The 25,533-nt window shown below is 39.5% G+C and overlaps 1 protein-coding gene across 4 annotated transcripts; it reads right to left on the bottom strand.

Moving 5' to 3' along the window:
- Nucleotides 1-859: 859 nt before the first annotated feature.
- On the bottom strand, nt 860-25,533 carry LOC119779847 (dynein heavy chain 12, axonemal-like). 4 transcript variants are annotated; one of them, XM_038279668.1, is made up of 13 exons: nt 25,337-25,533; nt 23,589-23,760; nt 22,721-22,773; nt 22,483-22,617; nt 13,020-13,178; nt 10,049-10,294; nt 8,091-8,262; nt 7,403-7,508; nt 5,364-5,543; nt 4,215-4,343; nt 4,004-4,132; nt 1,115-1,268; nt 860-1,041 (listed from the first exon to the last, which is right to left on the bottom strand). In XM_038279668.1, exons 2-13 carry the CDS (start codon nt 23,714-23,716, stop codon nt 869-871), a joined length of 1,764 nt encoding a protein of 587 aa, XP_038135596.1. In that variant the 5' UTR covers nt 23,717-23,760; nt 25,337-25,533; the 3' UTR covers nt 860-868. The 4 variants fall into 4 exon arrangements, with proteins under 4 accessions (XP_038135596.1, XP_038135595.1, XP_038135597.1 ...); XM_038279667.1 differs by lacking the exon at nt 25,337-25,533 and adding an exon at nt 24,152-24,405 and having other exon boundaries at nt 23,692-23,760; XM_038279669.1 differs by lacking the exon at nt 25,337-25,533 and adding an exon at nt 24,152-24,368.

The following is a 25,533-nucleotide window of genomic DNA, read 5'->3' as shown; positions in this document are numbered from 1 at the left end:
ACGGAGCAGACCTGTCCTACAAAACGGGGAAAAGAAGGATGCATGACGAGGAGACTTCCAATCCCAACGGACTTCGGCGCCGCGCTAGGACGTAATCAGCCGATGAATGTGGCCTTCATAGGACGCAACCGCTGGATTCAAACTCAGCACGAATGTGTTGGAAAAAAAAAAAAAAAAAATACTTTTCCTGGCAACATTTTTGTAATATGCCTCAAATTAAGCGAATACTTTGGAAAAAAAAAATGTAATGTTGATTTATTTAACATTCTTTTGTAAAACAAAGGTAATAATTAAAAATTAAATAGGAATAAAAGAAGAACATGAAAAGTTTTTTTTTGTTTTTTTTACATTTTTATTTAATTTAGGTATTTAGGAGCAATGCTGTTTTAGGAATCTCTGCAGAAACAGAGCAGTTTTATCTAAACAGATTAAATTCCACACAGATGGTAGCTTTAGCTCTGGATTAACTTTAGGTTCATCAAGGTAAATGCATGCCACACTATTCAGATTTGTATTTGTAGCTCATGCACCCCTGCAGAACTGCACTGCAAAAAATATCTAGAAATAAGTACAAATTTACTAAATCAATAGTATTTACTCTCAACTTTATTAGGTTAATGGGACGATTCGCCAACAGAGTATTTTTACTCTTAAAATAAAATAATTAGATTATATGCACTTGTAATAAGACCATGCTGTTACTTTTATTTTAAATGGAAATCATGTTCTATTGGCAAAGTGTCTCACTTACCTCCTCATTTCAAGACAAAATGCACGTATTTTAAGAAAAAATACTTATTTAGATTTTAAGTTTTTGCAGCACTTTGTGTTAGTAGGCTTTACCAAAGATCAAAAACACTCTTTTTCATTAATAGCTGCTTCTCTGTTTGGGCAGCAGGTCGTATTCCCTGTAGAGGATGAAGTCCTTCAGTCGCTCCGGCAGAGGCAAAAAGCTCATGAAGGTGGGCGATCGGAGGCGGAGACGGCCCAGGCATCGACGGATCCTCAGGCGACAGAGATGCTGCAGGCACCGCGTGTTTTCTGGGGACGGAGAAAAGGGATCAGATCCGTGATTTCTTTCTCCTTTCTCAGCTCACTGCTAAAGTTCGGTCACCTTGTAGTCTGCAGATATCAGACCACTGCTTCTGCTCCATCAGAACCACCTTCAGTTTGGAGCAAAAGGTCACGTGGTCGACGTAATCCATCAGCACACGAACCACGCTGCCGGACAGGTGTTTCAGCCAGTTGACGGTGATGACCTCACAGAACTGCACTGACAGAGAAACATTACTCTTAATGTGAAAATCATCATCATGTGAATCTGTGCATCAAAACAGGTGGTTGTGTGCAGGTAAAACATCGTCTTTCTGTAAAATAAACTGTGGAAAATAAGCATAAAAAAGGTAAAAATGGACGATTCTTTCTAAAACTCTGTTTCCATGTGTGGTTAATACAACTATTCCTTATTTTTGCACATTAATTCTGTTTTTGATAAAATCCTTTGGCTAAAATGCCATCAGAACGCTGATAACATTAAGTGTGTCTCAGCCCCCCCCTTCAGTGTCCACCATATTGGATCAGTCCATTTGCTGCACATGTTCAGAAAGGTCCAAACAGACAGCAGCAAACCATTTGAAAACAAACCATGCAAAGAGCAGTGTTGCCAACTTAGCGCTTTAGTCGCTATACAGGTGCTGGTCATAAAATTAGAATATCATGAAAAAGTAGATTGATTTCAGTAATTCCATTTAAAAAGTGAAACTTGTATATTATATTCATACATTACATACAAACTCATATATTTCAGATGTTTATTTTGTTTAATTTTGATGATTACAAATGACAACAAATGAAAATCTCAAATTCATCATATCAGAAAATTAGAATATTGTGAAAAGGTTCAAAATTGATGGCCCCTGGTGCCACACTCTAATCAGCTAATTAACTCAAACCACCTGCAAAAGCCTTTAAATGGTCTTTCAGTCTAGTTCTATAGGCTACACAATCATGGGGAAGACTGCTGACTTGACAGTTGTCCAAAAGACGACCATCGACACCTTGCACAAGGAGGGCAAGACACAAAAGGTCATCGCTAAAGAGGCTGGCTGTTCACAGAGCTCAGTGTCCAAGCACATTAATAGAGAGGCGAAGGGAAGGAAAAGATGTGGTCGAAAAAAGTGTACAAGCAAGAGAGATAACCGCACCCTGGAGAGGATTGTGAAACAAAACCCCTTCAAAAATGTGGGGGAGATTCACAAAGAGTGGACTGCAGCTGGAGTGAGTGCTTCAAGAACCACCACACACAGACGTATGAAAGACATGGGTTTCTGCTGTCGCATTCCTTGTGTCAAGCCACTCTTGAACCACAGACAGCGTCAGAAGCGTCTTGCCTGGGCTAAAGAGAAACAGGACTGGACTGCTGGTGAGTGGTCCAAAGTCATGTTCTCTGATGAAAGTAAATTTTGCATTTCCTTTGGAAATCAAGGTCCCAGAGTCTGGAGGAAAAGAAGAGAGGCACTTCATCCACGTTGCTTGAAGTCCAGTGTAAAGTTTCCACAGTCAGTGATGGTTTGGGGTGCCATGTCATCTGCTGGTGTTGGTCCATTGTGTTTTCTGAGGTCCAGGGTCAACGCAGCCACATACCAGGAAGTTTTAGAGCACTTCATGCTTCCTGCAGCTGACCAACTTTTTGGAGATGCAGATTTCATTTTCCAACAGGACTTGGCACCTGCACACAGTGCCAAAGCTACCAGTACCTGGTTGAAGGACCATGGTATCCCTGTTCTTAATTGGCCAGCAAACTCTCCTGACCTTAACCCCATAGAAAATCTATGGGGTATTGTGAAGAAGAAGATGCAATACACCAGACCCAACAATTCAGAAGAGCTAAAAGCCACTATTAGAGCAACCTGGGCTATCATAACACCTGAGCAGTGCCACAGACTGATCGACTCCATGCCACGCCGCATTGCTGCAGTAATACAGGCCAAAGGAGGCCCAACTAAATACTGAGTGCTGTACATGCTCATACTTTTCATGTTCATACTTTTCAGTTGGCCAACATTTCTATAAATCCTTTGTTTTTATTGGTCTTCAGTAATATTCTAATTTTCTGATATGATGAATTTGAGATTTTCATTTGTTGTCATTTGTAATCATCAAAATTAAACAAAATAAACATCTGAAATATATGAGTTTGTATGTAATGTATGAATATAATATACAAGTTTCACTTTTTAAATGGAATTACTGAAATCAATCTACTTTTTCATGATATTCTAATTTTATGACCAGCACCTGTATTTAGCCTCTTTTCAGACCCCTCTAGCACTTTGATTCCTAAAAAAACTCCTAGCGCCAAATCTAGAGACTTTTTTCTGCTACTGGAGACTTTGGAGACAACATCTAAAAGCAGCGAACTCTGCTCTCCAGAGCAAGTAGATTGGTAACCCCGCCTCCTGCTCTCCTCTATCTTGTCTGCTGTCATGATTCATGCAGCTATTATTTCATCCAAATGAAAAATGGAGAACAGATAAGCAGATCATGGCTTGTCTACAGTGAAAAGAAGGACTGGGTTATTTACTTTGGCCTTTTTGGAAACACAGGAAGGAGCAATCAGCTAAGTGAGCTTAGTGCTTGGAAAAAATCTTTCATTCCTTTAGAGATAGCATGAAAAGTCAGCTGAGTACAAAACATAGAGAGGAAAACAAGAAGAAAAGGGACAAGAAGAGAGGGACACAACCTAGAACAGATAATGGATGTCTATTCTATTAACATTTCTCTATCTGGAGAATGGGGCTGTTCTATGTGATGTCTTCTCAGTTCAGAGGGCCCCCTGCCTGTCTTTGCCTAGGGCCCTAGATTTCCTAAATCTGCCCCTGCCTAGATCACAGTGTTGCTTTAAGGATTAAAATCAGGAAATCCATTAATGGTAAGTCATCAAAGCTCATCCCTGATGATTCCAGCCTGTGATAAACTGAAATTTATATCAATTTTTTGTTACCAAAGTGTCTTTGATCACAGAACAGGTCCATCCTTCGTAGTCCTTAGGAATGTGGGTGCTGTTGCCGTAGGTACAATCGAAGCAGCGTTCTACGTCGTAACCATAGTGACACAGCATCCTGAGAATAACCTGACGGACATAAAAAAAAAAAAAAAAAACGCAGTTTGTGAAAGAAAACCACATTCAGTTGGTATCATTTTTCTCCAGCTACCTCGTCTTTGAAAGCGGATTGCAGCGCCGAGGGGAAATGCGTGGCGTTGATTCGGCTGTAGTAGTTCACATTGGCTCCGTACCGCAGCAACAAGTTGATCAGATCGTAGTTGCCTAGTCGCAGTGCAACCTTTAAAAAAAAACAATAATAACTCTACAAATTCCACAAAGAGCTGTGAAGGTCTCCACATACAAAAACAGTGAAACATAAAAACAGTAAAATGTTGAATAAACTCTCCCTCATGATTAAATGGGCCAGGGCCGCATTCTTATTCTCTGAAACAATACAAACAACTTTCACCTCACACATGCAGAAAAAACAATTACAAGTCAGGAAAATCATAGCCAGAATGAACAGGAAAGATTACAAATAGCTTTTGCCAATATCCATATTTCAGCTGTGTCGTGTAAATCAATTACACACTCGTCATCCTCACGCTTTTTTCTCATGTTGAGCTAAAAATTAATCTCTAGCGATCAGAAAAAGTGTGGAAATTATTGTCACTGAGTCGTGTTAACCTAACAAATGACACAGGACATGAAATCCTCCATCACTAAAACAAACCCTTTAAAGAAAAAGTTCGCTCATATTCAGAATTCAAACTTCTGAAAGTTCTTTAAATCTGAAATGATTCCATCCTGTTCAATAAATCATCAGTGTTTTTAATTCAGAGTAATTTTCATGTGAATGTGCTTTACTGGAGGCATCCATGTTTGTCAAAGAACACTACTGCCACCTACTGGTTTGTTACGTCACGGTGCGGTGCAGTGATCGCGATGAAAATTATTTGTATTTTTTTTACAGATTAACGCTAAATCCATGAAATCACGGCGAATGTATTAGTTTTAGGTATAAATAATGATCCATTGATTATTCCTTGCTGAGCGGACTTTTCCTTTAAGTAACTTCAGGGGGCGCCAATCTGTTGCACTGTTTTTATTTTGGGGTGGAGGGGCTTAAACTATGAGTTCACCTCATGATAATTATAACCTTCATAGAGCTGCTTTCCATTTCCAACCTCAGACATAACTAAATGATATCCACATCTGACATAATAAAAATTTTTCTTAGTTAGATCCCAACATTTTAATACCCGGATTCAGTTTCTTGGGTCTGTTAATTCTGCATCAGACACCTCCACAGCGTTACCTGCAGACATTTAACAGGGTCTTGGTTGGGCATGGCGCCTGCCTCCAGCAGCAGCTTCGCCGACGCCATGTCATTATTGGAAACAGCGAAGAAGAGAGCCGACTTCCTCTCGTCATCATAATTCCTGCGGATCCAAGGGTGGAGCATGAAGTTGGGGTCATAACCATCATCCAGCAAGGCCTGATGGGAGGTTTGAGGAGACATGTTTTAGCTTCCCAGATCTCCTAATGAGCAGGTCAGTACATGATAACTTCTGCTCAATCTCAGAAGGACGGTTTATTTACTGTACAAACTTTTTCCAGTTCATCTTAGATGAGATACATTATTTGAAAGCCAACACATTCTAGTTTCTGAAAATATAAATGAAAATGGTGTGAGTAGAACACAGGCTAAGCTGCATCAGTTCAAACATGACTCAATGTTGTTTATTTTTATTATCAAAAATAATAGATCTTTTTTGAACAGTAGTAAGAAAGACCTGCTTGAGAAAAGGCAGGTCTCATTGTTATGTCAACCACAAATGCAGAACATTTCAGACCTGAATTTCTGGTGTCAAATGCTTTTACTCAACTATTTGACCCATAGAATAACACTGAAGCATTTTGATGTCCACAAAACATTTATGAAGCAATTATTTTCCACTTTATCTCCGAATCAGTGTGTATAACAAAATATAACATTTATAAACTTACAGTAACATAAAAATCTATGAAAAATAGTGAAACTGCAAAGCTAAAATAAGCCCCAGTGGCTTTTCTGACTTGTATTTTTTTTCAGCCTTAAGGGCAGATTATTCTTTCATTGACTATAAAGCTAATCAGCCCACATGGTCTGAACCAATCACAGCAGGACTCTATGAGGCGTAATATCGCTCTACTCATTGGCTGACAGGCAGGGAGCGCTTGTTAGACTTCATGGGCTGTCCCTGACTCAAATCGCGTCATACAAAGACACTTTTGTCTTGTTGGTAAGATGACGATATAAAAAAACACACCAAACAACTGAGGAAATAAGTATTAGGAAGTAAATATGAACAAGAGTCTAAGCATTAGCTATGACCAGCTAACTTTTCTGATGTCAACAACCGGATGTTATATGGCGATTTTTTGCATCATGGAATATTTTTATTACGAATATTCTGGATTACCTTTAATCTGTGGACCCTTAAGGACGAATGAAGTATAAAAAATGGAAGACTGGATTTATAAAACGGCTTCTGAACGCCTTCAAAGGGATGCTATTGTGGCTGCTTTGTCATGTTTAAATTTGGACATGCTGTTATATCTGTGTTAACTGCGCTTTGGTGCTCACTGTGTCCATAAAATGAACTAGGTGGTTGAACTGTGGAGAATCTGAGCTTTCCAACAATGTCTAACATGTTTATATTGGTAAACATTTTACCGTTGTAATTTTCATGCATTCTGAGTTATTAGTTGTAAACACTATAAAACAGGTTATTGGTACGAAGCCCCTAAAGGGACATGGAGGGGAAAAAAAGAACTTTTGCGAGATCCCTCAATATCTCGCAAAACTATTGCGGGATCTCGCAAAAGTATTGCGGGATCTCACAAAAGTATTGCGAGATCTCGGAAAAAATAAACTTTTGCAAGCTCCCAAAAGTATACGTTTATTTTTTGCGAGATCTCGCAATACTTTTGCGAGATCCTGCAATCCTTTTGTGAGATCTCGCAAAAGTATTGTGGGATCTCGCAAAAGTTTATTTTTTGTGAGATTTCGCAATACTTTTGCGAGATCCCGCAAAAGTATTGTGGGATCTCGCAAAAGTTTATTTTTGGTGAGATTTCGCAATACTTTTGCGAGATCCCGCAAAAGTATTGTGGGATCTCGCAAAAGTTTATTTTTTGTGAGATTTCGCAATACTTTTGCGAGATCCCGCAAAAGTATTGTGGGATCTCGCAAAAGTTTATTCTTTCCCTCCGTGTCCCTTTAGGGGCTCCGTACATCAGCGACCCGGTGGGTTTGGAGAGTAAAACCGAGTCTTTGTAACAGACATCATCTCATTAAAGGCAAACGCTCGCCTTGATGCAATCGCCGTGTGCCTCTGCAGCCGCCGAATGAAGTGGACTGATCCCGCTGTTGTTTACGTTTGCCATGTTGGTGACGGGCAGCAGCAGCTTCAATGACCTGGAAAAACAAACGCACACATGTCGCTGCGGCTCTATCTGTAGGTCTTTCTACTGACTTCTATTATTTTACAAATATTTCTGCCTTATTCCTGATATTTACTGTGAAACCTTCGCCCTGTCCCATTTCTATCACTTGGACTCGTTTTGGGCCCTAGCACTCGGGTGTGAAGGTAGTGTGTCCCAATAATTTAAGAGCTAGGGGGAAGTGCCCTTCAACCCATAAAATGATCCCTTCAGACCGAGGGAGGTCAAGTAAAAGTAAAATGGCGTCCATGTGTTGAAAAGAACTGTGCAAATGTACGTACATTTTTACAATTAATAAGATTTTAGCCACTCTTCTGCCTTCCTAAGCTGCCACAACACAAAATTAGCATTTTAAAGAGGTTTGGTGGAAAACTATAAGTAAACAATAAAATCCAAAATGAAAAACTTTTATATGTCTCTTTCAGAAGGACAAAAAAGGAGAAAGTTGAAACAGGAGTGAGGTGCACTCCTCTAGATATGCATCATATGTTGCCGTTTTAACTGGACGCATAAAAGGTTTGATAAAAGGACACATGAGGTAAAAGAAAAGTCTCACTGAAGATGTCCCCTGTGTGCAGCCCGGTGGATCGGCAGGTGTCCGGTGTGGTTGGAGATGTTGGCATCGGGTCCGTGTTCCAGCAGCAGGCGGATGATGGACGGGTTTCCAGAAGCAGCGGCTTCGTATAAAACGGAGGCCTCATCGTCCGCCTGAGAGAAGATGTCTGCTCCTGCAGGAAGGACCAGATTTTACTTCTAGCTTTCTAACAATGTGCTTCTAAGAGGCGTGGCGTGCTCCAGCAAGCAAAGTGTCGCTGAAATTCCAATATTCACCTCAGTGGCGGTTCTAGACCAAATGTACCAGGGGGCCATGAGGGGGCCAGCGTGTTTTTATGGGATAAGAAAAGCATGAAATAAAAAACAGGGCAAGTCATTCAAATATATTAATAGAGCTGCATGAAGGGAAATTTCTATTCAATTAGGTTTAATTAAAATTCTATGCCTTATTAGGTCAATGAACATTCATAATTTACATATTTTTGACATAATTCAAGTTAAAATTACAGTTTTCTATAAAATCTGAATTCAAACTAAAGAAAAACTGATAAATTCAGCTGTATTTTTATTGTTTTGTTTGAAAACAAACATTTAGCAGATGGAAAACTGGGATCCTATCTCAGTACCACAGAAGCTGTCACCTTATTGATTTTCAATAATCAGTAAAATGAAATAGATCCAAAGGACCTATCAGTAACCATGTCTGTTCAAGCGCAGATCATCATTAGAATTTCTTTTAGTATTATGTCTTCAGTACAGGGGCCAGGACATGATCTACAGGGGCACTGGCCCCCGTTGGCCCCTGTCTAGAACCGCTCCAATTCCCCTTAAGAGAGGAGTTGCTGAGATCACAGATGTTTTTACTTTCACAAAGGAGTTCAACACATAGAGCACGATCTGATCCAAAGATGGACGCTTAATACAAAGAATGGCTGAATAATTATTTCATTGCCTTGTATTTAGGCTCTATTACTGAAATGAACGGCTCTTGTATCCATCTGCATCTATCCTTTAGCTTAGAATTGTTTTAGAAGGCAGAGAGGAGGTGAAGACATTTGGAAATTACACAAAGGAACAAGAAATATTTGTAAAAAAAAAAAAGAAAGAAAGTGATATTTTGGTGCATTTGGAAGCACTGTTTAAATCCTTTCTCTATGGAGTTTGTTTCTTCTCTCTGTGCATGCAGGGGCAGATTTAGGAAATTTGGGGCCCTAGGCAAAGACAGGCAGGGGTCCCTCTGAATTGAGAAGACAACACATGAAACAGACCCATTATCCAGATAGAGAAATGTTAATAGAATAGACATCCATTATCTGTTCTAGGTTACGTCCCTCTCTTCTTGTCCCTTTTCTTCTTGTTTTCCTCTCTATGTTTTGTACTCAGCTGACTTTTCATGCTGTCTCTAAAGGAATGAAAGATTTTTTCCAAGCACTAAGCTCACTTAGCTGATTGCTCCTTCCTGTGTTTCCAAAAAGGCCAAAGTAAATAGTTTTTACTTTGGAGTTCGCACATTTTTTGCTGCTGAATTTTCACCAGATAAAACTTCAGCGTAAGGAATTCAGTGTGTAAAAAAATTCAGTGTTTAAAAGGCAGATTCCAAAGAGACTGTTTTTCTTCCATAAAATACCATAATTTATTTGGCAGATCATCTTGTCTACCTGTTCAAATTAAGGCCAAATGCACTGATAACCTTCCGCCAAGGAGGTTGTTTTTAGGCGAGTTTTTGTGTGTCTGTCTGTGTGCAGGATAACTTGAAGTTTTGAACAGATCTGAGGTAAGCAAGCTTGGCTTTTTGGTTCAATTATTATACTTCATATGCTAAACAATGCATTCCCCCTAGTTTCATGTGTGTTATTATTTTGCCCTTTGCCCCTATGAATGAGGCAGACCCCACCCTGGCTCCCCTGGTACATTTAGTCTCGTCCCATCACTGCCTACAGTCTAATGACAGCACCTCACCTTTCCTCAGGAGGATCTCTGCCACCTCCTGGTGTCCTCCCTGAGCTGCCAGGGCCAGCGGCGTGAAGCCGTAGTTGCTGCGTGGGTCCGGCCGTGCCCCGGCCTCCAGCAGAAGTTTCACCAGCTCCACGTTGCCCACCCGCGCCGCCTCGTGGAGGGGGCGGCGACCGTGGCAGCCCGCCTGGTGCACACTGGAGCCGCGGAGGAGCAGCAGCTTCACCAGGTCGGCCCGGCCTGAGCGGATGGCTGAGGACAAACACAGAGATGGGCTGGAAACAGACCTGGGCTTTTCTGACCGACCCTTTATACTGTTGCTGCTTTTTCTATACTTAGTTTACGGATTATTTAAGCTTCTTTTACTTTTAACATCTTTCTGCTATTACTGTACAGTAGTTGTACTTTTATTTTAACCTTTTATTTTTCCATTTATTCTGTTTTTTTCACATAAACCTTTTGATGTCTATACCCTTTTAGATTGCCTGTCGCTTTGCTGCTCTTACAACTAAATTTCCCCTGTGGGACAATAAAGGAATTTTCTATTATTTTCTAAATAAATGTAAGACAGAATATTAGAGCCAGGCTAGAGATTTTTTTTATTTTTTATTTTTTGAATAAAGTTGTAAAATTACGGGAATAAAGTCGTAACACCACAAGAATAAAGTCATAAAATGTCATTGGTTTCTGAAATACGACAGAGTATTAGGGCCAGGCTAGAGAACCTTTTTGTTTTTTTATTTCGAGAATAAAGTCATAAAATTACGAGAATAAAGTCATCATTCAACAACCCGTTTCAGAAAGAAAGCTTGGAGCTCCGCCCAGCAGATGACGTCAGACCAGCTCCACCAATCAGCAACCAGAGTCCACTTTGACATGCTGCCCAGTTTGATGCTGCTGCTAAAAGATTTCCTGATTTGTCAAACCGATGCTAAAGTAGAACTTCACATGATGCTCCACATTTTAGGGAAGAAAGGGCTTCTGGGAAGAGTTGTTAGAAAATACAACTTGTTTCTTGCAATATAACGACTTTATTCTCGAAATAGATGTTTCTGCGGAAAATTTGCATCATTTAACCTTAGCCTTAGGCTTAGAGGCGGAGTTAGAAGGTGGCTAATCAATGTCCAGCCCAGGCATTTTCCCTCCAAACCAGAGGGTGGCAGCAGTGATACTCTTTAGTAGAATGCCCTGATTATTTGACATTTGAATTCTTAATAAATAAAAGGAGATGGCTAAAAGTCTGACTCCTCCCACCAAGTAGGTGGCGGACTGAGCTGTTCTTGTCACTATCTGATCGGTCCCGGAAACACGATCCATACCAATGGCTCATTTGCGTAAGCAGATATAAATCAGGTTTACCCTCAATTTTAATTTGTAAAAAATACCTATTTTACATTTTCCCTCCTTAAAAATACTAAGCCTGCTAAACTATATTGTGTTAAAGGTTAATAATGTATTAGAAGCGGCTAAAATCCTATATTTTAGGCTACTGCTTGTTATTCCTGAAAGGCTTCGGTTTTACTTGCGCTTAATAAAGATTATAATGCCGATATTTAGTTCGACTTAAAATAAAGTCATTTCATGTAACAACAATGTCCATAGTTTTACTACTTGCCTTTTAGATAAATACATAAATCTGACATTGATCTGAACCAAACACCATAGAAAACTGTTGCCTCCTCTCATTAATGACAGCTGAACAGAATCATGGTTGACCTTAAATAACCCCACCCCCATCAAACAATCAGAACTTAAAATGAAATACGCCCCCTGGTGGCGATAAACACAGGAAAGGACAAATCCTACAGTAGTTCCTGAGAAAATCAATGGATTAAAATCCTTTCTGATTTATCTTCTGTTCCCGATCTGCACCGGAAATGGGATGCTACGCTACTTCCAGGAGCTAACTTTTTAGGCTTTGGATTTAAACATAAATCTAGTCTTTTTGACTTTTTAGATTATGGAATATATTAGGCGTAATCCAAAGAAAGAAACAACTGGAAAAAAATTATAAACTGGGTTTAATCAGATTTTGCTGGACTGCTCTGAGCATGTCCCATGATGACGTCAGAGAAGCTGTTTAAATGTATTCTTTAGTGATAAGGATAAAAATAAGTACTTTTAGTACCATAATTACATTATTTATGGAGACCTGGATGAATATCTGCTTGCACGGATCGGGTGGTGCCAGTCAGCAATAGCCTTTCTTCATGAACTGGTTCTGGTGCCTACCAGTCCATGCACATTGATCACCATGACAGCGTATTACGGCCATTCACAGACGGGGAAAAAAAAGAAAGAAATTTTATTTTTATTTTACTTTAAAGTGGCATATTTATGAGAATAAACAAGAAAATTTACGTGTAAAAGAAAAACAAATTACAAGATTATAATGCTTGATGAAAATTTATTGCATCGTTAATTTTTACTTTAAAAAACTAACGAGGAGGCCATTGTACGGTTTCATTCCATTGGTAAAGCCCCCAATTAATGATGCATTTGCATGTGCTTCATGTAACATATTTGAATGTGAATTATAATCTTTAATTGTTCCCCAAATTTACACATTTAAATCTTGCAAATTTGCTACTTTCTCTCTTATGCATGTATGTTTTAATTTCATACATTTGTGTGTTTTTACTCAAGTTTCTTAAATATGCCAAATTTAACTCAAAAATGTAAATTCCATTTTTTCCCCCCGTCTTTGAATGGCCCTAATTCACCATCATAGATCACTGCCAAGACACCATTATAAGGACTATCCTGCAGCTGAAAATACTTCAACCCAACAAAGGTAAAGTTTAGGATCTTTCAATTAAGTCAATAACTTAATGGATAAATAAATAATATATATAAATAAATAATATAAATAAATATAAAAATAAATATATATCCAATTATAAAATATATTTAATATTTTCTTTTTTGTGATCTTAGCAAACAGAAATGCTGCTTGATGACATGTAGACCAGCCCACCTACAAACAGCGGGGCGTCCTTGTCTTGGTCCTGGCAGTCCGGCTGAGCTCCATGTTCCATGAGGAATGAGGCGTTTTCAATCAGACCCTGTTCTACTGCCAGGTAGAGGGGCGTCTGGCCCCGAAGAGTCCGACAATCCAGAGAGTTTGGACCTGCAGCTGGAGAACAGGTGAACTCTTTCAATCAACTCCTCATTTCTTCCTATTACTGGTAAAATACCTTTGAAATAAATTCATCTTTTATAGCAGCAGAATCATTGCATCAGTCACACAAATACAGTTATAACTAAAAGGTTTTTCATAATAACTTTCAATGTTGAGTTTTTACGGTAACAACTATTAAAGTCATAGGGAAGCGACTTTTCCAAAGGTTGCATTTCTGAATTCTCCTGAGTGGTGCCCGACTTTACACGAGCGAATAAAGTGAATGTGATTGGTCATTTATCAAGGGGGCGGGATTATTGTGGAGAAAGGTTCGCAAGCATGTTTGGTTGTGGCCGGTTTGTCAGAAGCATCTTGCCAACCAGTTAGCAACTTAGTGCTAGTAGGTTCTAGGGGTGGAACAGTTCACAAAATCCACAGTTCGGTTCGGTTCACGGTTTCGTGATCACGGTTTTCGGTTCGATATATGTTGATTGTTAGCCTGACATGTTGGTCGTGTTGCCGTTAGCATAAACAAAAAGTGTTGCACAATGCTTGTACACTGTTGCGACAGTGGCGTTGGATGTAGGAGTTTGCCCTGAAATTGAAGGGTTCACGGTTCAAGCCTGACTTTCATTGTCGTTGTGTCCTTGGGCAAGACACTTCACCCGCATTTTCTACTGATGGTGGTAAGAGGGCCCGGTGGCGCCAGTGTACGGCAGCCCCGCTTCTGTCAGTGAGCCCCAGGGCAGCTGAGGCTACATTGTAGCTTGCCACCATCAGTGTGTGAGTGTGTCCGTGAATGGGTGAATGAGTGTATTGTACAGTGCTTTGGTCAGGTCTCCTGACTTGAAAAAAGGCGCTATATAAGTACATGCCATTTACCATTTTACCATGTTGCACTTTTATCCACAACTTTCTTTCCGCCGTCATCGTAGGTCACTCTAAATGCAAAGCGGTCCCATACAGCAGACCTATAAAGTGCTGCTGGCGCGTCTTCCAACTCGCCATACCCACACAATTCTCCACAACAACTGATTTTTTTCTGCTACACCCGGCTACGCTGCTTCGCTTCTTCTTGTTTACTACTGTAGGCTGGCTTTGGTCGCAGTACCGCCACCTTCTGCTCTGGAGTGTACACGCTTCGCCTATGAGAAAAAGGAGCAGCGCGCGAACCAAACCGAGACAGTCGAACCGAACGGTTAGGACGGTTTTCATAAACCGTTCCATCCCTAGTAGGTTCCCAATGGGAAATTCCATTGGGACCAAGTAGCACTATATTGGTGACTTAGAAACGACACTGTCAACAGTGTTGTGCCTGAACGCGTTCATTGAACGAAAGTTCATGAACTCGTTCATATTTTGAGCGAACGTGAACTGAACGTACTGCATTACTGCCTGATGAAGGTTATTGTGAACTTGTTCATTCTGGTGTCTGTGAACGGCACGCTCTCTCAGTTCAACTCCGTTCAATAGGTTGCCAGATTTCTATAGAGCCCTCCAGGCGAAACCCCGGCTAAATCACACCGTAAACAGGCCTTAATATGTAGCGGGGAAAACACCCAATCTGGCAACACCAGCTACCAGCTTCGTAGCCTACAGCCGCGTGCGTCATCAAAACAAAATGCAGCGTGGAAGCCACAGCAGCATGGAGGCTACCGTGGAGGCGACAAAGCAGCAGTATGATCACTTAAAACAGGTTTATGACCAGGTGGTCGGTGAGGATGATGGCAACAATCTTACATTTCTCTGCAAACTTTGCCCGCCGGCTTTCAGTAAAAAAATCCGCACTTCAGTAACATCCAAAGCAAATCTAAAACGGCATATGTACTGAAATGGAATTTCAAATGGAAAAAATTATTAAAATTAAAAAACATTTGCACCTTAAAGACTACTTTCCTGTTTTTCTTTTAATAATTCCTCATTAAAAAGACCATTCAAAACCCTGACCACCCAGGGTGCAGACCAGGAAGCAGAGTTGTAGTTTAACACACATCTCTGCAGCTTCTCTACTGTTACCCACTCTTTACTCCATCCAGACAGTGTCTTGCCCACGACCAAAATCTAATAAATTAGCAAAGATTCCCAAAGGAGTAAATCATGATAATCTAATTAAAATCAAAATAACTCCAAGTGGGGAAAAAGTTAAAACAATTAAATGCGGTCTGTTTAACATAAGATCGCTTTCCTCTAAAAGTCTGCTAGTTAATGACTTGATTTGTGATAATCACATTGACTTGTTTTGCCTTACAGAAACCTGGCTGCAGCAAGAGGATTATGTGAGCACAAATGAGGCAACTCCTTCAAGCTATTTAAATTTTCACATACCCAGAAGTTCTGGGCGAGGAGGAGGAGTAGCAACAATCTTCCAGTCTGACTTACTGATTACTCCCAAAACAGTTAATACCTACAACTCTTTTGAACATTTAACCCTTAATTTCCCTCATCCAAATTTCAAGGCAAGAAAACCTCTTCTTTTTGTAACTTTGTATCGTCCGCCAGGTCCTTACTCTGAATTTTTAGATGAGTTTTCAGAGTTCCTTTCTGATTTGGTATTAAATACTGACAGGGTCATCATAGTGGGAGATTTTAACATCCATGCTGACATTGAAGGCGATAGCTTAAGAGCAGCCTTTAATGCTATCTTAGACACTATTGGCTTTGTTCAAAATGTGAATAGTCCCACGCATTCTCATCTTCATACTTTGGATCTTGTGCTGACATACGGCATAGAATGTGAAGAAATAACAGTATTTCCTCACAACCCTGTCCTCTCTGACCACTTTCTAATAACCTTCAGGATTACTTTAACAGAGTTCTCCTCCCCCAAAAGAAGGTTCAATTTTAGTAGATCTTTATCAGATAGTGCAGTTATAAATTTTAAAGAATCGGCTTCACCTTCTCTCTCCTCTGTGTCGCTGAGCAGTACTGCAGAGTGCAAAAGCATAGCTTATTCCCCTTCACAGGTTGATGATTTTGTTGATGGGGTTGCTAGTTCTCTGCGTACTGCCTTAGACAACGCAGCTCCTTTGAAAATGAAAACCGTTAAAAATAGAAAGCTTGCTCCTTGGTTTAATGCAGAGCTGCGTACTTTGAAGCAAAATGCTAGGAAACTGGAGAGAAAATATCGCTCCACAGGCCTGCGAGAGTCCTTCCTAGTCTGGAAAAATGGTTTACTGCTGTATAAGAGGACCCTTTGTAAAGCAAGAGCAGCATACTTCTCCTCATTAATAGAGGAGAATAAGAATAATCCTAGATTTCTTTTTAATACAGTTGCCAAACTCACCCAGAGCCATAGCTCTGTTGAACCGTCCATTCCACCTGCTCTTAGCAGCAATGATTTTATGGGATTCTTTATAAATAAGATTGATCTTATTAAAAATAAGATCATAAGCACTCCTCTATCCGCGATTGTACCTGAGGTAGTCATGGAATCTGAACCGGGTTTAGACTGCTTTGATCCAGTTGAACTTTCTGAATTAGCAAAATTATTGTCTTCATCTAGGCCTTCAACTTGTATGTTAGATCCAGTTCCAACCAGGTTATTTAAGGAGGTATTCCCTTTGATCTCCTCCTCCATTTTAGATGTGATTAATCTATCTCTGTTACAGGGATATGTACCTAAAGCTTTTAAGGTTGCTGTAATTAAACCTCTGCTTAAGAAACCGTCTCTTGACCCAGATGACTTGGTTAATTATAGACCTATATCCAATCTTCCTTTCTTATCCAAAATTCTTGAGAAAGTAGTTGCCAAACAAGTTTGCGACCACTTACACCATAATGAACTTTTTGAAGAGTTTCAGTCTGGCTTTAGAGCTCATCATAGCACTGAAACAGCTCTGGTGAAAGTCACTAATGATATTCTCATGGCCTCAGATAATGGACTTGTATCTGTGCTCGTCCTGTTGGATCTCAGTGCTGCATTTGATACAGTTGACCATAATATTCTTTTAGAAAGACTTGAATATTTTGTTGGAATTAAAGGAACAGCACTAGACTGGTTTAAATCTGATCTATCTGATCGAATTCAGTTTGTTTATGTTAATGATAGATCTTCAACACACTCAAAGGTTACCTGTGGAGTACCACAGGGATCAGTGCTAGGACCAATTCTCTTTACTTTATACATGCTCCCAATTGGTAGAGTTATTAGACAGCATGGGATTAATTTCCACTGTTATGCTGATGATACCCAGCTATATCTGTCTATAAATCCAGATGAAGCTAACCCATTACATAGATTACAAGCATGTCTTGAAGACATAAAAACCTGGATGACTCTTAACTTTCTGCTTCTGAATGCAGACAAAACAGAAGTTATAGTCTTTGGACCAGAGTCTCTGAAAAAGAAGCTGATTAGTCAGTCACTTCATTTGGATGGGATTAAACTGATTTCAGATAATAAAGTAAAAAATCTTGGTGTTATTTTTGATCAGGACCTGTCATTTAAATCCCAGATCAAAGAGGTTTCTAGAATTTCCTTCTTTCATCTGAGGAACATTGCAAAAATTAGAAATCTCCTGTCCAGGGGTGATGCTGAGAAACTAGTCCATGCATTTGTTACTTCAAGGCTGGACTATTGTAATTCTTTACTATCAGGAAGTCCACAAACTGTAGTTAAAAGCCTTCAGCTGATCCAAAATGCTGCAGCCAGAGTTCTGATGAAAATTAAAAAGAGAGATCATATCTCGCCTATCCTGGCTTCTCTTCATTGGCTTCCTGTTAAATCAAGAATAGAATTTAAAATCCTCCTTCTCACATATAAAGCCTTAAATGGCCAAGCTCCATCTTATATCAGAGATCTGATTGTTCCTTATGTTCCTAACAGAGCACTTCGCTCTCAATCTGCAGGTTTACTAGTGGTTCCTAGAATTTCTAAAAGTAGAATGGGAGGCAGATCTTTTAGTTATCAGGCTCCTCTCCTGTGGAACCATCTACCAGTTTTAGTCCGTGAGGCAGACACCCTGTCTACTTTTAAGACTAGGCTTAAAACTTTCCTTTTTGATAAAGCTTATAGTTACGGTGGCTCAGGTTATCCTGAGCTATCTCTATAGTTATGCTGCTATAGGCTTAGACTGCTGGAGGACATAGGGACCCCCATTTCATCATTCTGCTTCATTCTCTCTCTGTTCTCCTATTCTGCAGAATCTGTTAGTTCAATCTCTAACCTTCTGCTCTCTCTGCTTTTCCTCAGAGTAGCTTTGCCTCGTCTGTTCCTGTTTGGCTGTGACGTCATCCAGGAAAGAAACATCAGCTGTGCTGCTTCCATCAACACCCTTGTTTGTAGATGTTGGAGATCGGCCTGTCTTCAGGTGTGGTCCTGTTTCTCTGGCTGTGGCTGGGTGGATGTGCTCTCTTCATCCTCTGGCATGGGAGCTGCCTTGGAGCTCGTCTGCCTGGCTGTGTGTTTCCTGGACGGGGCCGCCTTTTACAGCTGCTTTTTGTATCTCTGCTTCTGTCTCCTTGAACCCCAGTCGGCCTCGGCAGATGGCCGCTCACACTGAGCCTGGTTCTGCTGGAGGTTTCTTCCTGTTAAAAGGGAGTTTTTCCTCTCCACTGTCGCTACAAGCATGCTTAGTGTGAGGGATTGTATTTGAGTCAATGAGTCAATGCAATCAACTGGTTTTCCTTAGATAGAAAACTTTGTATCAATTTGACTGTATGATCTGGTTGAACTGTAAAGTGCCTTGAGATGACATGTGTTGTGAATTTGGCGCTATATAAATAAACTGAATTGAATTGAATTGAATTCAAGCAGCACATTTTTCCTGATGTTTTTGAGAATATACTGTAGGGGTGAAAGCTGCAGCTGCTACTAGTGTGAAGTGAATGGACAGCAACAAAGCATTAAAGTAACAATGGGGAAATGCTGTCCCCTCAATGCTAATGTAAACCCTGGTTGGATAAGGATTCAAAACTGGATATGAAGATGAAATCTGACGCACAGTTTCAGAGTTACAACTGATAAAATAATTGCTGTCTGTGGTTCTACAGTAGGCTATGATGTAATTGAGCAATATATGAAAAAAAAAAAAAAAAAAAGAACTATGAACTAGTTCATTTTTTGGAATTGTGAACTTAGTTCAAAATTTTGAATTATGAACTATGAACTGAACTAGTTCATTTTAAAATGTGTGAACTGAACTTTGAACTAGTTCACGTAGAAAGAGAACTTTCCCAACACTGACTGTCAAGGAACGCTATGGACAGCGGAAACATGCAAGAGGAGGAGAGTTTAGTGTCGGAGGTCATGGATGAGTCTCCTCCGTCATCCATTTTTTATTTAGAGGAGGAAAGCGGGGACGAAGATGTTGTGGAAGAGGACGCCAGGGCGGCAGAAGCTTGGTTTGGTGTAGAAGGCTTCCAGCCGTACATGTTTGAGCCCTTGCCTCGCAACGCTGCCAGTTCTGTTAGCTCTACGCCTGCCGAAGACACAGACGTCCATCCCCGTGAACACTGGGACGGAACTCAATGGGAAAGGAAAGGATTCTGATTTCAACCGTTGCGTATATTAGCTGTGACACATAAATCAAGATGCTATGACCGAAAACATTTGATTGACAGATGACCGTTGATATATGATTGGCTGAATTTAGGTGTTCAGGCTGACGTAGAACTAACTGGCCTGCAGAAGATAACGGGGAAAAAACACAGATTTTAAGACAGAATTTTTTTTTTTTATAGCAATTTTCTAACTTTTAGGACAATATCCTCTGATAAAGAATAAATTTATATACATGTTTAAGCCAGAATGATTTGACATTTAAATATTACTTCCCTACGACTTTAAACTAATAAGCCAAGCCAAGCTGTAGGCTAGCTGGAGCAGGTTTGGTTGAGCCGCTTTAGAGCTGTGTGAGCTGCTCTATCGGCCCCTTACCCGATTAGAAACTATTTTATTGCATCGAAAAATCTGTTTGTCAAGTTTCTCTTTCATTTCTATTCTGATTTATTTTTCTACAAATCTTGGCCCACAACTTTTGTCTTTTTTTACTTGTTTTTATTACATTTTTTTTCTTATATTAATCAGATGTTAGGATTAGTTACTCAGAACTTGAGAGGTTTTCTATTTACCGGTATATTCCACTTGAGTTATGTTGTGAATGGCTACCTTGTGGAGTACCACAGGGCAGCTGTTTAGGTCCTCTTTTCTTTTCTATTTTTTTTTTTTTTACATTTACCAGGAATGTTATTGTTGGACCTAAAGTTATGAGGGGCTGATCAAATACAGAGAGCTGTTATTTAGATCCATGGTGTCACTGAATGTATTATATGGACCTTTTGAGATTAGAGGGCAATAAAAACAGTATTGAGTTCAGAAGCAGCAATGATCATGTTAATGTTGGTGTTTTTTGTATATTACGATGCCTTCTGAAGTGTTGTGGTGGGTAACAGAATTTTGTAAAGCATGTTCCACACTGTAGCAATGGTGCAAAAACTAAGAGGGGTCTGCAACCTTTCATATATAAAGATCCATTTTGAGTCCAGCCAAATAAAACTCGTTTACAGCCCCAATATACCACATGATTTTTTAAATAAAAAACACCACCTATTATTTTTGTTAAATATCTGCCATAAGAAATCTGTTGCTATTTTAAACAACCAAGAGCTTATTTGTATTTTTTGCTTTTAATATAAGGATAAATATAAAACTTCATAAAACTGAAGCCTTGATTTTTTTTCTGTTGGAAGTATTTGATATAAACAAAAATGATAATAATGAAACACCTAGTTTCTGAGCTAATTAAAGGAAAAATCGCTCTGAAACATATTTGTGGTGCTTTCCAATATTTTTTATAAAAAAAAAACCAAAAAATTGCTCTTGTAGTACATGATTTAGTTCTTTATATAATTTTAAGCCACTATTAAAGGAAAAGTCCAGTCAGGTAGGAATAATCATTGGATCATTATCTATACCTAAAACTAACACGTTCACTGAGATTTAATGAATTTAGCGTTAATCAGTAAAAAAAAATAAAAACAATAATTTTCATCACGATCACTGAGCCTGGGAGCGGCCATTTTTGCCCCCCCCCCCCCCCCCCCCCCCCCCCCCCCTGCCATCTTCCAGCAGTGACAGAAACCTGAAGGTCTTAATTTGCCATTAAAAAAATTAGATTCTGTGATCAGATGAAATTATAAGGAGTAACAAGAGACTGTAATCATGCTGAATTAACTAAACAAATCATATTTTCTTTGTCTCCTGTGCAGAATCTACATCTTTCCCAGAGAAAGTTACTTCAAACTACAGGAGCTGCACTTCCCTTCTCTCCTCTGAAGGAATGGATCATTATCTATACCTAAAACTAATATGTTAGTGAATTTAGCGTTAATCAGTAAAAACAAATAAAGATAATTATTTGTTTCATGATCACTGATATTGGGATTTTTGCCCAAATATAGTAACCCCTCCCTCCTGCCATCTTCCAGCAGTGACGTCACGCTGCGGTAAGCCTAGCGCCATTCTCCCCGCTTTACAAGCTAAATCAATGGGAACTACTAGACACATCTGCAATCAACAACAATTATTGAAGAATTCCAGAGGACTTCACCATTGAAATTCACCAGAGCATACGTAATATGTAGCCAACATTTGGAAGAAGAATGTTTTCAAGGTGACTTGGATAATAGCGCGTTGTGACAAACACCAGATACAGCACTGGGACTTGATCAACAGCCGATACCGCACCGTGACGTCACTAACCAGTAGGTGGCAGTAGTGTTCTTTGACAAACATGGATGCCTCCAGTAAAGCACATTCACATGAAAATTACTCTGAATTAAAAACACTGATCATTGATTGAACAGGATGGAATAATTTCAGATTTAAAGGACTTTCAGAAGTTTGAATTCTGAATATGAGCCGACTTTTCCTTTATGATTCATTTAAGAGGGTCCAAAGAGCCACAGGTTGCAGACCCCTGTGTTAGCGGATCAATTGGAACTTTCCAACTTAGTTGTTTGCAATGATAATGAAAGATGTTGTTATTTTATCTATGTATTGAACTGATTGATTATTATTGATACTACTATTTTATTCCATATTGCGCTTTTACGGTTTATGTTTGCATGTCTGCATGTAGGTGGCTGTGTACGTTACTTAATAAGAGCCATTTTGCAATGAAAATGAAAGAGAACAGAACATCCTGTGTTCAGTCAGGAGCTAATGGGACTCTCAATCAAAGCAGATGACAAACACATGGTTTGATGCTTCATGCTTAACAAACTGACTATCAAACTCAAAGTCAACGACAAATTATGCTGCTGCAGCAAAGTATTGGTTCTTATTGAGTAAGCTGGGCTGGCTATGAATCATCCAAACCTTTGTGTGTGAGCTCCAGGATGATCTCGTTGCTCTGAACTGCTGCTTCATGGAGCGGAGTCCATCCTCTGCTGTCAGTCTGCAAAAACTTGTCCTTAAGCTTGACGCACAGATCCCTCAGAAGCCTCTCATTACCTGGAGGAAAGGTTGAGTGATTATTTACTGAAATATTACCAAATTATTCATAGTAGTTATTCGTATTATAATTGATGTCAGGGGTGTTTTCATCTTGCTTTACCTTGTTTAATCGCGGAGAAGATCTTGGAGATGTCTGAGGAGGCTAAATCATTGCTGGATGAAAACAAAGAAACTCTGGTTTTAAATCAGAGGATGCATCCAGATACTTCTATTCCGGATCTCTTATAAATTGCGCCTTTTTTATGGAATATTTAGGTGTTTAAGATGGTTACTCACAGACATGAGATTAGTACCTAAAGCTGCTTTCTATAAAGCTTCTAGTTAGAGTGGCTCAGGTTATCCTGAGCTATCTCTATAGTTATGCTGCTATAGGCTTAGACTGCTGGAGGACATAGGGACCACTTTTCCTCACTCTGCAACATTCTACTGCTTTTCTCAGTTTTAAAGTATTTGTCATTTTGTCAGAAATCTTATACACCTGCAATTTTCTGGATTTTATAAAAGCCGTGATCCAAACAAATTAATTAAGTTAACACAAAACTGACTATGGACGGCACAGTTTTGGCACACATTAAAAAACTGTCAGTTATTGCAAGGCAGCATGCACATCACACCTAAAAAAATAATGCAACCACTTTTGGTATTTACTTAATCATATTTAGTTACTTTAACATGATTGTTTTATGTCTTACCCTGCAAACATGAAACTATTGTGTTAAAGTAACTGACTATTTTTAAGTAAATGCTATCAGAAAATGGGTTATTTAAGTGTTATTTAAGATTACATGTGTTGTGAACTGTCTGCTTATTTCTCATAGGGATCATCTTAGCAACATTATTATATAATTAGTTTGCATTAGTTTCCTCAGTTGGAAACCTTTTGGTTTGTTCTGTTAGAGACACTCGATGATGGAGGTTCTTCCCTCCAGCAGAACATCTTAGGTTCGGGTTTGTCCTTCTCAACTGACCCCATCTTGTCTCCTGTTGGGGACGCTCTGACCGTTTCCCTCTTCCTGCTGCTCTCCAGCAGACTCTGTTCAATTATGTACTGAAGCATCTCATCTTCCTCACCATCCTCCAACCCGAACTGATCCATCCAGACAAAACTCCCCCGAAACGTAGTTTGGAAGAAGTCTGAAGCTGGAAAAAACATCATATGTATTATTACTCGGTAAAAACACAAAAAAAACTGTACAGTTAGGGCACATTTACAGCATTAAATTGGATAATTAAATTGAAAGAAAGATTTAAAAAATGAATATGTGCATGCATGAAAGGATCTTTAAAGTCCAACCACCAAACTGTAAATCTGTTTCCCTGTTTAATTTTGTTCAGAAATTCTTAAAATTCTAAAAATCTTAGCCAGTAATTACCATCTCTAGTATTAGTGTATTCTCAATTTTTCTGTTTATTTTCTGTTTTAATTAACTGTTTTATGTGTCTATTGTTGTATCTGTTCACTTTCTGTGTAAGTCAGCCAAATGGATATTCTTATGATGACATTTGATGACCAGAGAGGCTCCAGCATCACCTTATACGGTAACGCTGTAGCGTGGAGGAGAAAGGAGGGATACTGCAGCTTGAGAAGCACCTCCTTGCTGGCTGACTTCTGGGTGAACTGAGAAGCATGTAGAAGCCCCGACGCGTCGCTGGTTCCTCAGCTCAGGTTGTAAAAAGGACCTGAGATAGAAGGCCGGATCTTTGTGCTTTTCGCAATGATTTCGTTAACCATGACTGGAATAAATTCTGTTAATGCTTAAACACATTTCCTTCTTTCATCTGAGGAACATCCTTCCTCAGATCTTGTCCTGGTAATTGAAATGATCAAACACAAGTATCCATAGCCTGTATTCATGCTCCTAACTTCTCCACTGTTTGTCATCAACTAAATTTAGTATTCTAGTGATGTTTTACGTGACAGCCCAACACTAAGCAGTTCATAAATTGGATAAATGTGCCTCTCTTAACTGCTAGATTTTTGACAAGGCAGGTTTTATTTATTAAGTCCCTTTTTACTGATAGATTTAAATAAAACCCAGGACCTTTGAGGTCCCATTTCACAAAGCAGGGTTAGTGATTATCCAGAGTAATTTCCTTCATACACTGGTTTTTCCTTTTCAGGAAAGGAAGCCATTTTCCTAAGTCAAATTATAAGAAATGTAGCACAACCCTAGGCAGGAAAAAGCCTCTGAGGATTTAACAAACATTAGATTTTAGGGGCTGAAATGCTGCAGCTTTTAGATTAATCTTGTGCTTCAATGCACCTGGATTACATCACTGGGTTATTAACCGGATTCTGTAGAACTTTGCTGCATGCATGGAAGTCCAGCCATCTGATTTGGTTGTGCAGGATCCGGGACCTGATCTAAAAATCCAAAAACTAAAGCCATCAATGAGTAGAGCTGGATGCACTCAGCTGTGATCAAAGGATGTTTAGGTGTAAAAACAGCCTAGTCAAAGTTCACACCTTAATCCAGCTGAGGATGTTTGGGAAGACTTGATAACTGCAGCAACTCTGACAAAAAGCCGTGATTTTGATTCTTGGTTTGATCAGTTTCCTGAATTCTGCAACATGTCTGGTATTTTTCAATGTTATAGAGGAGCAAGAGTTCCCCTTTGCAAAAAAAAAAAAAAAACCTAAAACAAACTTTAGTCTTTAAAAGATTTAAGAGGGTAAAGAAAAAAATCCCAGATTACCTTGCAGATTTAAACTTACCAGAGTAAAGATCCTCTTCGTTTGGTGTTGCTCAGCTGAAGAGCAGAACAAACTGCCGCTTCATGCCTCAGCAAAGCAGCTCTCTGATCTTCCACAGGTAAACGGTCAATCAAAACATTTAACAAGTCATACCCTTTCAGAGTAAGCGCTGCGTTTCAGCTGCAGCTTCCTGGCAGCAATAAAGGAGATCCGACACC

The sequence above is a fragment of the Cyprinodon tularosa genome, unplaced genomic scaffold, assembly GCF_016077235.1.
Source record: "Cyprinodon tularosa strain WSP-4 unplaced genomic scaffold, ASM1607723v1 ctg152, whole genome shotgun sequence".
In the NCBI taxonomy this organism is placed as follows: domain Eukaryota; kingdom Metazoa; phylum Chordata; class Actinopteri; order Cyprinodontiformes; family Cyprinodontidae; genus Cyprinodon; species Cyprinodon tularosa.
Note: the sequence above shows the minus strand (reverse complement) of the source record. Positions and strands in the feature narration are given on the sequence as shown.